The sequence below is a fragment of the Camellia sinensis genome, chromosome 14 (assembly GCF_055761805.1).
Source record: "Camellia sinensis isolate YWXY chromosome 14, ASM5576180v1, whole genome shotgun sequence".
NCBI classification, from domain to species: Eukaryota; Viridiplantae; Streptophyta; class Magnoliopsida; order Ericales; family Theaceae; genus Camellia; species Camellia sinensis.
Window position 1 is genome coordinate 46,442,139 of NC_138974.1, and position 13,403 is coordinate 46,455,541.

At 33.7% G+C, this 13,403-nt stretch overlaps 1 protein-coding gene across 3 annotated transcripts; it reads left to right on the forward strand.

Moving 5' to 3' along the window:
* The first annotated feature begins 1,998 nt into the window (after positions 1-1,998).
* LOC145807660 (uncharacterized) lies at positions 1,999-5,374 on the forward strand. Of its 3 annotated transcripts, none has more exons than XM_082906242.1 (6): positions 1,999-2,085; positions 2,170-2,281; positions 2,907-3,311; positions 4,016-4,176; positions 4,968-5,108; positions 5,188-5,374. In XM_082906242.1, the coding sequence occupies exons 1-4, from the start codon at positions 2,066-2,068 to the stop codon at positions 4,049-4,051; spliced, it is 573 nt and encodes a 190-aa protein (XP_082762368.1). In that variant the 5' UTR covers positions 1,999-2,065; the 3' UTR covers positions 4,052-4,176; positions 4,968-5,108; positions 5,188-5,374. The 3 variants fall into 3 exon arrangements, with proteins under 3 accessions (XP_082762368.1, XP_082762367.1, XP_082762366.1); XM_082906241.1 differs by having other exon boundaries at positions 2,000-2,085; positions 4,093-4,176; positions 5,188-5,364; XM_082906240.1 differs by lacking the exons at positions 4,016-4,176; positions 4,968-5,108; positions 5,188-5,374 and having other exon boundaries at positions 2,001-2,085; positions 2,907-3,943.
* The last annotated feature ends 8,029 nt before the right edge of the window (positions 5,375-13,403 follow it).

The window sequence follows — 13,403 nt, forward strand, 5'->3', positions numbered from 1 at the left end:
TTCTCTCTCTTTTTTTTTATCTCTTACTCATCTCTTTCTGTCTCTCTCTCGTTTATCTCTTTTCGCTCTTTCTCTCTCTCTCTCTCTATATATATATATATCTTTTCACATATTTTTTCATCTTCCTCTCTCTCTCTTTTCTTTCTCTCTCTCACTCATCACTCTTCTCTCTCTGTCTGTCTATTTGTCTCTCTCTCTCTCACACTCATCTATCTCTCGCTCACCACTCTGTCTCTGTCTCTGTCTCTCTCCTCTATCTGTCTCTCACTTATCTCTCTCTCTCACCACCTATCTCCTCTACCACCTTCACCACTACTGCAAAACGCCATTTCACTACCACCACTACTACCACGGTCGCCACTTCACCTCTATGACTACCATTACTACTACCATCGCCACCACTCTACTACCACCACTACCATTATTGCCATTACTACTACCATTACCTCTCCTTCACCCCTGCCACTCCATCTACTCTACCACTACCACAAATTTCACCACTAATTTCCTTCGCCATCACCACCACTACCATCATCTCTTATCCACCACGTTCGCCACTACTGCCACTCCCTCTCCTTTACCACAAAATATTACCTCTACTTTTACCAAATAAAAAATAATAATAAATTTTTTTCATTAAAATAAAAATAAAACAAATAAATTTTAAATCTTAATAACTAAAAGAAAAATATTTTTTTTTAAAAAAAATTCATTAACTACAAAAAAAAAATTATTTTAACAAGAAATAATTTTTTTTGCCAACGGCAACCTTAAACAATAAAACATGATTTAATCTTCTTCTTTTTTTTTTTTTTTTTTTTTTTTTTCCCTCCATTTTTTTTCATTCCCCCCCTTTTATTTCCATTCTCGTTTTGTAAACACTCCCCCCAAACCAAAAATCCCTAATCTCTTCACCCCCCCTCTCTCTCTCTCTCTCTCGATCAATCGATCGATCGAGGGCGAGCGGCGGCAGACGACTGCCAGCAGCAAACAAGGCTGCTGTGTGAATGGAAAGGGCTCCGGAGTGCAAGAGCAGCAGCAACAGCGTCGGAGGAGGAGGATGAGGAGAGAAGGTGGTGATAGGGATGATATGCGGGAGTCTGGTGTACTACCACCGCGCATATAAGAATTCAAGCATACTCACCCTCCTCTCTGAGGTAAGTTATGTGGAATAGCTTTGAATGTAAGTTATACAGTTGGTATTATCTATTATAATACTGGGGATTTGGATGTATATCTGTGAAGGGTTAAAAAGTATTCACGGTGGCTTGTTTTTGGGTCTACCTAGTTGAGGAATTGAATTGAATGTGCTTAGTTCTATGCTCTGTATGTGCTAGAGAAGTGCAATAGTCAAATGGAGCACATGGGTTGTTGGTTGCTTGACTACGGAGTCACTTGTGGTGTGTTGGGTATGGAACCAAATATATTAATCTATTGAGTTCTAAAGGGTTGCCACTTTCTGGGTTTGAGTATAGGAGTTGATTAAGGAATTACTTTGTGCTTTTGACTTTTACACTTTTGATCTTGTTTTTAAGACGAATTAAGAAGAGGAGAAAAGGGAATTTGAGGGATTCGGAATTTTGGAAAATATTCGGCTAATTCCCGGTGACTGAATTCTTTTTATGTGAAGTCTTCGGGTAGGTTTCATCATCATGTTTCCATACAGAACCCTACAATTTACTTGATGATATTAGCTTTATGACGCAATCAAAATTGGGAGCAACTTTGGGTTGTGACGTAAACTAGCATGATTCACTCCGAAAGATTTTTTCATTTTTGCTACATTTTGTGGTTGGTATTTCATTATAAAACTGCTATAGTATTAATTTTTTTATTGGGTAATTCATTAGAGACATTCTTTATTGTATATTTACATGAAATTTACATATAGTTCCAATAATTTATTTTTTTCATCTAACACTTTCCCTGTTAACAATGTAGCCTGTTCTTAGGTCTTATCTTCCTGCCACAAGGATCTTTCTTCTTTTCTGAAGGATTGGCCTTCCGCAATTTACCGAGCAATGCAAAACCTTCGAGCTTCTTTTTTTTATGGATATAGAATAAAATGGGGATCCTTGGACGCAGGTTTTTGACTTCGGTTGATTTTATTGTTGTATTGAGCTCAATTATTGATGTTATTTGTAATAGCAACTATATTGTTGTCTGCAGTGCAATTGTTACAAAGCCAAATGAGTCTGTGAGGCTCATTGTAACGACTTTTATTGGAGTTGTTTTTGGCTTCCTGATAAGAGCATCATTTCCAACACTTCCATTAGCCAAGGTGCACAAAGTATTCTCTTTCCTGTCTTTGTCTATAATTCCTCTTTGCTTCTTGTTAATTTTATTTGTTTTATTCAGATTACATGATGAATATTTTCTTTTTGCATCCAAATTTGGCAGTTGAATGTCCCTTCCATCCTTCTTCTTCCTTCAATTAATCTTTCCTATAATGAGGACAAAAATTCAACATTTTTGAATGCTTGGTTGTGACTTGACATTTTCTACATTATCTTGGTATTTGGTTGTGATTGGATTTTGAATTTATGTTGAATGTGTTTGTGTGGTATAAATTGAATTGATGAAGTGTAAGGTTTATATATATAATAAATTTGAGTTATTAATTTTATAGGTAAATTTTGGATTTCTAGTATTGTTGATTTGAGATATGCATAAATTCCTTAATTAAATTTTCTTACTAGAGTCCTGGTTTGATTACTGCTATTATCCCTAGCAAGTTATATTTTATTGTGTGTGAAATTGCTATTTTATTGATCAACAATAAACTTATCATGGTTTTTACATTATGACATATATAAGAAAAGAAATATATGAGTTTGTTAGAAAGTTGTGACACGGGAGTTGAGTTGCTGCTGATTTTGTTGTTCTGTTTTCCTTTCTTTTTCTAGTTGCTCTTAATTGGTTCCCATCAGAGAGGTGCAGTTGTAGCTGTTGTTTACTCACTGGTTTTGGTGCTTGTAAAGAGGTGCTACTACTGCTGTATTGTTGCTGCTAGTGGTAAACTGCTGATGTATGGTTTGGTACTGCTAAACTGTTTATTTTTCAATTGTTCCTTTTCTTCTAGGGTGCTGGGCCCTCCGTTACATAAATGTAATATGCATTTGCAGGCTATGAACTGGGGCAGTTGTGTGGACTGGTTATCCGGGCAATTCTCTGGTCATTCTTTGGCCACTAGTGCTAAGAAATTAATGCTTACTTGTACTATTTACTGTATCTGGCAGAAGAGAAGTGCTAGGTTCTTCTCATCTGTTTGTACTCCTGCTAATGTGGTTGTGAGAAAAGTTGAATCTCAGGTTAGGTGCAGGCTCTTATCTGTTAACAACTTCAAGGATGATGGGGATAATGATTGGTTTATGGACTCATGGCATTTTCCTCATATAGTGTTGAGAGCACATGCTCTTTGAGTTGTTTTTACTCTTACTTCCAGTGTCTCTATATATATTGTTGTGTGTTTGGATCTTCCTCTTGCAGGTCTCCTGGATAAGTCCTTTGGAGCTGCCTCATTTTCCCCTTTGTATTCAGGACTTTGCTGGTACTTACTGTCTTCCTGGAAAAGGGTCATTTTACTGTATTTCGGAACTGTATGCTGCCCAACCTTTGTTTTGTTGCTGTTTCTTACTGTCTTCCTGCCAGTAAGAGGTGGCTAATCTGCTTGGTTGGTACAGCAAATTGGGCTAGTTTTTTGATTGGGCTCTGTTTTTTTGCTGATCCTAATGGACTTAATTTGCATTTTTGTGTTGTTTTCCTTTCTTTATTGCGCCTTTTTGTGTCAGTTTCTGTTCGTTTGATGACAATGTTGTCTGGCTAAAGAGCCTTTTGTTTTTTTCTCTGTGTCTGTTGTTAGTTTTGTGGTGCCTGAGGGATGCCTCTTATAAACCTGTATATGTTATTGTTTTTAATTTATACCTTATTTACCTAAAAGAAAGAGAACCCACAGTTTTGGCTCTATGTTTTGTGATTTATTAATTTCCTTCAATGGTTTCATCTTGTTTTGCAGGTCTATGAGGATGAAACAGTTTCTATTAACCCTTAGATTTATTTTATATTTTTATATTTTTGGCCTTTTTGATTCAGGGATCCACAATTGCTGATCTTTCAGTCTCTATTACACGGGTTGAGAATTACCAGCTGCCTCCTGAGGCTCCTCCCCTAACCCCTGTAAGTACCACGGCTGTTAAAAATAATACTTTGGTATCTGTTTTTATAATACTATTCTATCTATTCATTCTAAAAATTTATAGATAATGCGAATGTAAAAAAAGTTGGATGGGCTAATGACAGGTGAATTGGTCATGGACCTACTCACCTGATCCTGAGGCCCACATTGTAGTTTTTTGGAAACCTTAGTCGCTTTACTCCTAGAAGGATATAAAACCAAAGAAAATTATCAGTGAACAAGAAAAAATAATAATGATGGTGATAATAACAATAAAATAAATAACCTACTGATTGTAGCAGCAAGCAGAAATAGGTCAAACCCTCTGATGTTTTAATCAGTGAAGAAAACAAACTAGAAAACTTTGAAAGTGATTATATATTTGAAACCAGGTGAACTTATAGAGTTATTACTACTTTATTGATCTTATTAGCTTGTGAATTTCTCTCTATGATTTTCATGATTTGCCCAAGCATTATTATTACTAAAGCAATACTATGAATTGCTAACAAACACATTCAATGTCATATCACTACATATCGGAAAATTTTGTATGGAGGGATTAAGTATAATGATATTTGATTTAACATTCATGCAATAATTCTTGTGAATGTGTGTCACTCTAACATGTCATGCTTGCTTGACATTGATCATCACATATACAGTCAGTTGATGCATAACCACAGCAGAGTTGATTGATTCCCATATAGGTTGATAGTTTGGTTTTGGAGTTGCTAAAAGGCAATTTGTGTTTGTAGCGGTCTCTGAATTAATTTGTATTTTCATTTTTCAGGTCAGAAATTAATTAGAAAGATGCAAAATATAGTCAAAGAATTCAAGAAGTTTGTGCTTCAAATTTTTTGGTGGCTGTGGGGAAAGGATTGGGGCAGTTTAACAACTGGATAAATTACATTATTTTTGGTGTGATCTAAATGTAAGTTTATAAATTAATTAGTAAGTTTATTCATATGCTTTTGGCGATTTTTAAATTAATTTGTTTTTTTATTTTTCAGGTCAGAAATTTCTTGGAGAGATGCAAAATATGGTCAAAGAATTCAAGAATTTACTTTTTTCAAGTTTTTTATTTTTTATTTTTTAATGTATGTAATCACAGTTAATTTTTTTTTATTAATTTCTTTGTATATACTTTTAAACATTTAACTTTCATTTATGAAATATATGATATTATTTCAGTCAATATATGGTTGTGATTCAAAATATAGTATATAGTGTGTATTACATTATTCAAATGAGCGTGCAAAAATAATATTGATTATTTTTTAAATATGTCAAATTTTTTTTTATCACAGGTTTTATTAGTTATTAATCACACTTAAAAGGTGTGATCTAAATGTTTTTAATCACACTTAAAAGGTGTGATCTAAAGTTTTTAATCACACTTAAAAGGTGTGAACTAAAGTTTTTAATCACACTTAAAAGCTGTGATCTAAATGTTTTTAACCACACTTAAAATGTGTGATCTAAATATTTTTAATCACACTTAAAAGGTGTGATCTAAAGTTTTTAATCACACTTAAAAGGTGTGATCTAAAGTTTTTAATCACACTTAAAAGGTGTGATCTAAAAGTTTTTAACCACACTTAAAAGGTGTGATCTAAATATTTTTAATCACACTTAAAAGGTGTGATCTAAAGTTTTTAATCACACTTAAAAGGTGTGATCTAAATATTTTTAATCACACTTAAAAGGTGTGATCTAAATGTTTTTAATCACACTTAAAAGATGTGATGAAAGCATTTTTTAATGACACTTAAAAAGTGTGATTAAAAATGATCATTTTTAATCACACTCTTAAAGACCACACTTTAATAAAACTTAAAAGGTGTGATTAAAAAACATACATCACACTAAAAAAGTGTGATCTTTATCTATATTTGTAGTAGTGAGTTGGCCTGTAAATTAGTTGTTTATTTCATCAGTGTGTGTTCTTGATTTTTTTAGCTTTTTTATTCAAGGAGTTTATGACTTTTCTAATTACTACTAAAGCATTGCCAAGGGTTACGAGAAACGGTAATACATTTTGGATGCACGTTTTGAAATATGGTGCACTTTTGTTCCAATGCAATAAATTATCGATCCAAAGCGAGTCCAAATTTTTTTGCTTCGGTTTCCTTATTGGAAAATATAAATATAATGAACCAAAAATCTAAGAAGTGTTGAAGTTTTTGAAGAAAAAAATGCTGGCAATGCTAATAAAAAGGGGTTTTTTCATGATCAATTGAAAAATATATAATATTTTTTATTGTATATCTAATCATTGATAGGGATGGAAACTGGTCAGGATTTTGGGGTTTTGTGCTCGAATTCTTAATTTTAAACTCAACTATTTTAACGATATGATTTCATACTTTACCCTAACTTTGACAATTTTTGTCTACCTACCTCTATACTTCGCCCTACCAATGCTCTCTCAATTTTTTAAAATTAAAATCGGGCTGGAACAAATATAATCAGGTCAGGTAATTTTGCCATCCTTAATTGTTGAAAGTAAATTGTTCTGGAAGTACCTTAACTTCTAATATTTTAATTTATACAAGCCTACACCTATTGTATCACATTTTAGTGCATGTGGTGTATTATGTTCTTGTTTTAGTTCCCATTGTATGTGGCATAATGATCCAAGTAACGTAGGTTGAGAGACAAAGATAGTAATGGAATTTTTTTTGAATTCTATTCTGTTCAAGGAACATGAAACTTATTCTTCTTTCTTTAAATTTTATTTTGATAAGAAACTTCATTGTCTAGTGATTGTGTGATTATGGGGGAATATTATGAAATATTGACGAATAAGAAACTTATTTTCTGTTTAATGTATGATCGTGGAGAATATTATGGTTTCATTTCTTACTCTTTTTTTCATCTTGACATTACGAAATGCTAAATCATGATGTCCCTTGGCGTGTATGAATGTATTGTCGTAAAATAATTCAATTATTATTACTTTCACTGCAGTCTGCAGCACACCCATCTAATAGCATTTCGTAATGTCAAGATGAAAAAAAGAGTAAGAAATGAAACCATAATATTCTCCACGATCATACATTAAACAGAAAATAAGTTTCTTATTCGTCAATATTTCATAATATTTCCCCATAATCACACAATCACTAGAACATGAAGTTTCTTATCAAAATAAAATTTAAAGAAAGAAGAATAAGTTTCATGTTCCTTGAATACAATAGAATTCAAAAAAAATTCCATTACTATCTCTGTCTCTCAACCTACGTTACTTGGATCATTATGCCACATACAATGGGAACTAAAACAAGAACATAATACACCACATGCACTAAAATGTGATACAATAGGTGTAGACTTGTATAAATTAAAATATTAGAAGTTAAGGTACTTCCAGAACAATTTACTTTCAACAATTAAGGATGGCAAAATTACCTGACCTGATTATATTTGTTCCAGCCCGATTTTAATTTTAAAAAATTGAGAGAGCATTGGTAGGGCGAAGTATAGAGGTAGGTAGACAAAAATTGTCAAAGTTAGGGTAAAGTATGAAATCATATCGTTAAAATAGTTGAGTTTAAAATTAAGAATTCGAGCACAAAACCCCAAAAATCCTGACCAGTTTCCATCCCTATCAATGATTAGATATACAATAAAAAATATTATATATTTTTCAATTGATCATGAAAAAACCCCTTTTTATTAGCATTGCCAGCATTTTTTTCTTCAAAAACTTCAACACTTCTTAGATTTTTGGTTCATTATATATATATTTTCCAATAAGGAAACCGAAGCAAAAAAATTTGGACTCGCTTTGGATCGATAATTTATTGCATTGGAACAAAAGTGCACCAAATTTCAAAACGTGCATCCAAAATGTATTACTGTTTCTCGTAACCCTTGGCAATGCTTTAGTAGTAATTAGAAAAGTCATAAACTCCTTGAATAAAAAAGCTAAAAAAATTAAGAACACACTGTAACATGCCCGGGGGGTACCCGCGCGCGTTAAACAGTTCGGACCCCCGAGATCTCTTTGATCTATTCTCATGAGTGCAGTGTGAAACCTAGATGAGAGTCCGGGTTTGGCAACTTTTATTGAAAATTCATTTTATTGCAATTTTGTCAAAAATGGACTGCGTCATCAGATCTCAGAGTCGCCACCTAATATTTATTTTGGGAAAATTAGGAAACCCATGACTCGTGCCAAGGCCACTGTTCGTCGTAACCAAGGATGCTTGGCAAAGAACCTTAGGTATGAGAGGGGAAGGTCAATAATGAGCACCCCCGCCCACCCGATCAAAGATCGGCCTTTACTAACCATGATATGAATTTTATTTTATTTATATGTTCATGTTCTGATTAGTTAATAAATCCTAAAATTTACTATGTGAAGCATACAAGTATAGACTATGCCATTCATTTTGGAACAATTTGATATCATGCATTTTGAAAGAGTTTTGACGATGTACAACCCAAATAAATTGAGTTTACAAGCATGAAAAATCAACATCATTCCAAATTAAGCGACACAACCTCCATCCACTGGCATTCATAGAGTTATATCACATAAGCAACTAGCCTCATGGTAGAATGCTAGACATAGTAAGAAAAACACACACACACGGGATGCTAAAGCATAAAAACTCACATGTTTGACGTCCCACGAACAAGCTGCAAAACAAAGTCAGTAAAATATGCATGATCCTATATACAAAATCCTAATGCAATTCACTCATGAGATGCAACTAAAGATTCGGCTTCTAAAATATGATATGTGAATCATCTCAAGAACATGAGGTAGCGCACATAATCACATAGGAATTGATTAAATCCACAAATGCAAACTTAGCCGAATCAAGATGCATGAAACATGGATGCAAAGCATAACTATGATGAAAAATAAATATGATGTTTATGTACAAATAAAGAAAGCAAGTAAAAGAACGGGATGGAAAGAAGTGGGGCGGGGAATTATTACAACATTTTAAGGAATAATTACAAACCGAATTAGAGAGGGATGAGGAGAATATTACAGCAAAATAAAAACCTCACAATACACTCAAAATAAAATAAATAAATAAAATAAAAGCTTCATGTTCTTTAGAACCGCCGGCGGAAATTGGTCAATATTGGGAGATCACGCCATCTTGTTCGGAAGAAGCTAACCGACCGGCCAAATAGGCCGGCCGGCGAATTAGGCCAAGCAAAACCTGTCTTGTTGCAAAACCAAGAAAAGGAACAAACAAAAAATATGTAGGTGGCTCAACTAACCACTACCGGTTAGATTAAAAAAAGAAAATAAATATAAAATAAAATAAAATAAAAAGTGCAAACTCACAACATAAACCTAAAGCAATAAAACAAATATAAGATGGAACATGCAAAATTACAACAAAACTAATATGAGACTAATACACGAAAAAAATAAAATAAATATGAGGTAAAACATGCAAAATTACAACAAAACTAATATGAAATTAAAGTATGCGAATAAAAATAAATAAATAAATAATTATGAGCTAAACAAACCACTAGGATTATAACAACACACTATGAAATATAAAGTAAGAAAATAAATATGAGATAAACAAACCACTTGGATTATAGCAAAACACAACGAAATAAGAAGCAAGAATATAAATATAAGATATAAAATATAAGAAAATGAAAGATTAAAAAATTCACCTTCTAAAGAAAGATTGAACTTCTTGATTTCCAAACTTTCTCTTGATCACCCTCAAGTGTAGGAAGTGTGTTCTCAAATCCTCAATTCGAAATTATGGAGTTTATGGAGTTTGTGGTATGGGAAGTGGCTAACTCTCTAGTTTTCCTCACTTTCAATCACTAAACATTCTTCCTTATGATCGAGGCGATTGATCTTTGGCTATATCAGAATTTTTGGAGTGGTTTTGGTGTATGGAAATGAGGAATTTCAGTAGCTATGGAAGGTATGGGGTGTATATGGAAGATAGGAATATTTTTGGCTCAAAAACTCAAATTCTCTCTCTTTTTTCACTCTTTTCTCACTCCTTTCTCTTCAATTTCGTGGTCCTCCTCCTCTCTTACAATATGATCATTCTATATAGGCAATGAGGGAGAGTAAAGGTCAAAAAGAAGGTGGGAGACAAGGTGGGAGACAAGAATGTGATAGGAGGGCAAATTTTCAAGGTGGTTGCATGGGATACTCCTTTATGGATGCAAACAAAATATCTTTTTGACTATGGAGGATGATTAGGTATAATGGAGGATGAGTGGATGCACTTGAATGGCTCAAAAAATGGGTAAATGGGTTGTCCCAACCGAACCAAAACCAAGAAAAATGGGCTATTGTTGTTTTGGGTCGAATCAACAAAATCTGCTTTTAAGCCCAACTTCAAATGGGCATATCTCCCCCATATGGACTTGGTCTAAGGTGGTTCTTGGGTCCAAATTGAAGCCCCAGAAGTCTACTTTCCAATGGTGGTGGCCTCACATTTAAATTCCAAGTGTACAAAGAGATATGCCTAATTTAGTGAAGGCTGTCTCGGGCTGGATCAACAAAATCTGCTCTTAAGCTCAAATTCAAATGGGCATATCTCCCTTATTTGGACTTGGTCTAAGGTGGTTCTTGGGTCTAAATTGAAGCCCCAGAAGTCTACTTTCTAATGGTGGTATCCTCACATTTAAATTCTAAGTGTACAAAGAGATATGCCTAATTTAGTGAAGGCTGTCTCGGGCTGGATCAACAAAATCTGCTCTTAAGCTCAAATTCAAATGGGCATATCTCCCTTATTTGGACTTGGTCTAAGGTGGTTCTTGGGTCTAAATTGAAGCCCCAGAAGTCTAATTTCTAATGGTGGTAGCCTCACATTTAAATTCTAAGTGTACAAACAGAAATGCCTAATTTAGTGAAGACTGCTCATTTCCTTCTTAATGATTTGATACTCATCCTTTTCCTAAACCAGCTTTCTTTCATCCCCTCCTATTTCCTTCAACTCCAAACCTATAAAGAAGATATTTTTAAATATTTTTCAAAAATTTCACCTCCCTTCCATTTATTTCCACTTTGTCCTTACTCGGTTTACTGAAAAGTGCAATATTTTAATCGAAATGGAAGCCTCGGGACATCGTAGAAACATTTAAAAAAAACATATTTTGAAAAGAGGGTTTTAAGGTCTAAAATAGTTTGGCCAAAAAAATGGGTGAAGGTTGGGATTAAAACTTAAATTCCATCTTTCTTTCTGAGAATTTTGTGAGAAACACATTCTAATTGTCATCATCGGGTAATCAAAAGAAAGCGCCCGAGTCTTAGGGCCGGTCAAAATGGGGTGTCTACACACACACTGATGAAATAAACAACTAATTTACAGACCAACTCCAACAAATGGTTGTCTTCTTCCTTTACCCGATTAGTATGAAACAAGCAACAAACCTTTCTGGTGGCTTTGCCTCTTCCTTCAGGCTCCAATGTTTGCCTAGCCTTCATTTTTCCAGGATGGGTCTCATATTCTTCAAGTGTCATCACCTAAAAAAGAGATGGCAAAAGAGAGAACGAAGGGGATTTAAGATCAAATTCTCACACAGACAAGTATATTCAACATTCTACAATGAGTGAGCCAATACCCTTGTGTTATCTTCTCTTTTTGGAACTCTTACAGCATAGTAATCTCGAGTATCTACTTGGCAAGCCATATTTCGTTTAGACACAATTAGAGCAGCTTCCCTATTTAAGAATGAGTAATCAAATGCAGGTGAAGAAGAATGATAATTTGTTATCTAAAAAGAAAAAAAGGCATTGAGGTGCTTACAAAAAGATGCACCACAAATATAAATAAGATTTTAGGTGCATCTACATTACTGAGGAGTAAGGACTCCCGAGAAGTCAATTCTCTTGGTCTGAATCATGATGGACCCATTTTGTTGGTTTGAAGCTATATATGTACATTACTTTATCGACAAAACAAATAGATAAACCAACACATCCATGAACGAGAAAGGATGAAGTTAAACTTTCAAGGTACTAGTTCAGTAGGAAGTTGTTTCCCTAAGAACTACTAAAGCACTAATGATGAGCATATATATGACCGGTTAGGTATAATAACTTGGGAAAACTGGGAACGTAAACAAATATTGTTTCAAGACATGAAGCAACATGGTAGGTACTACAAAGACGCACCAGCCAACTTAATTTCCCATCATTCACATATACCACACTACGCTTATCAAAATAAAACATGGTATACAATACATCAGACTAAAAAAGACGTACAATTAATTGTAGCTAAATAGCCTAAACATCTTAAAGATAAGGTAGTAACAATTACGAGAATTAGAGGCAGAACATAATCATGTTAATTAAACTTGTAATTTAAGAAAGTATAATTACTGTGATTACCACCTATGAATCCCAAATAGGATTAGAGGAACATATTAAAAACACAATTTTGGTATTAACTAGATGAGTTAATGCAACAAATATCTATTTTATAAAAAATAAAAATAATTATGTGAATATTTCGACCATTATGTAAAAAAGATAAGCAAGAGTAGAAGAGAGTACATAATGGATATGGTTTTGGGAACCAAAAACAGGGCCACAAACTTACATTTCTCACTAACATTTTGTTCTTATAGTAAACAATACCTTCTTAAGAGAGAGAGAGAGAGAGAGAGTAAAAATACACTTCAAACACTTTTTAAAATGTGTTAAATTAGAGTCGAATAGATTGTTTTCTGCAAGAAAAACATGTTGCTTAATACGTGAAGGTTGCAAGTTTATACCCAGAGAGAGTTCAACGTCACAACGCAAGCCAATGATACTAGATATATAAAGCAACTATCAAACCAGGAAAGAAAAAAAACTCTATTCATACACGACAGTGATATGATCATTGTAAATAGAAATGTCTTAAGGAAGGAGAAGACCTAAATTGACATGGATTGTAATTTGTGGTAGTAAAAAATTATATGAGTTATTTAATTTAACTGAACACAACTCTTGACAGAGCAAAATGGCCAAAAGAATCATGTGGCGAACCCTATTTGATGAGTCCTGCATAGACCGAAAATCCCTCAGCCATTGAATGAATTATGAACCACCAAAAAACTAGTCAAATGAAACATCTCTCTAAAACAAGCAACATACCATCCCACTACCAAACTCATGGTCTAAAGATCAACCATTCACTCAGGCAACTTAAATAAAATAAAAAAAAGGAAGGTACATTGTGAATTGTGTTCTCTGCCCGTGGAGCACAATGAATAGTAGTGC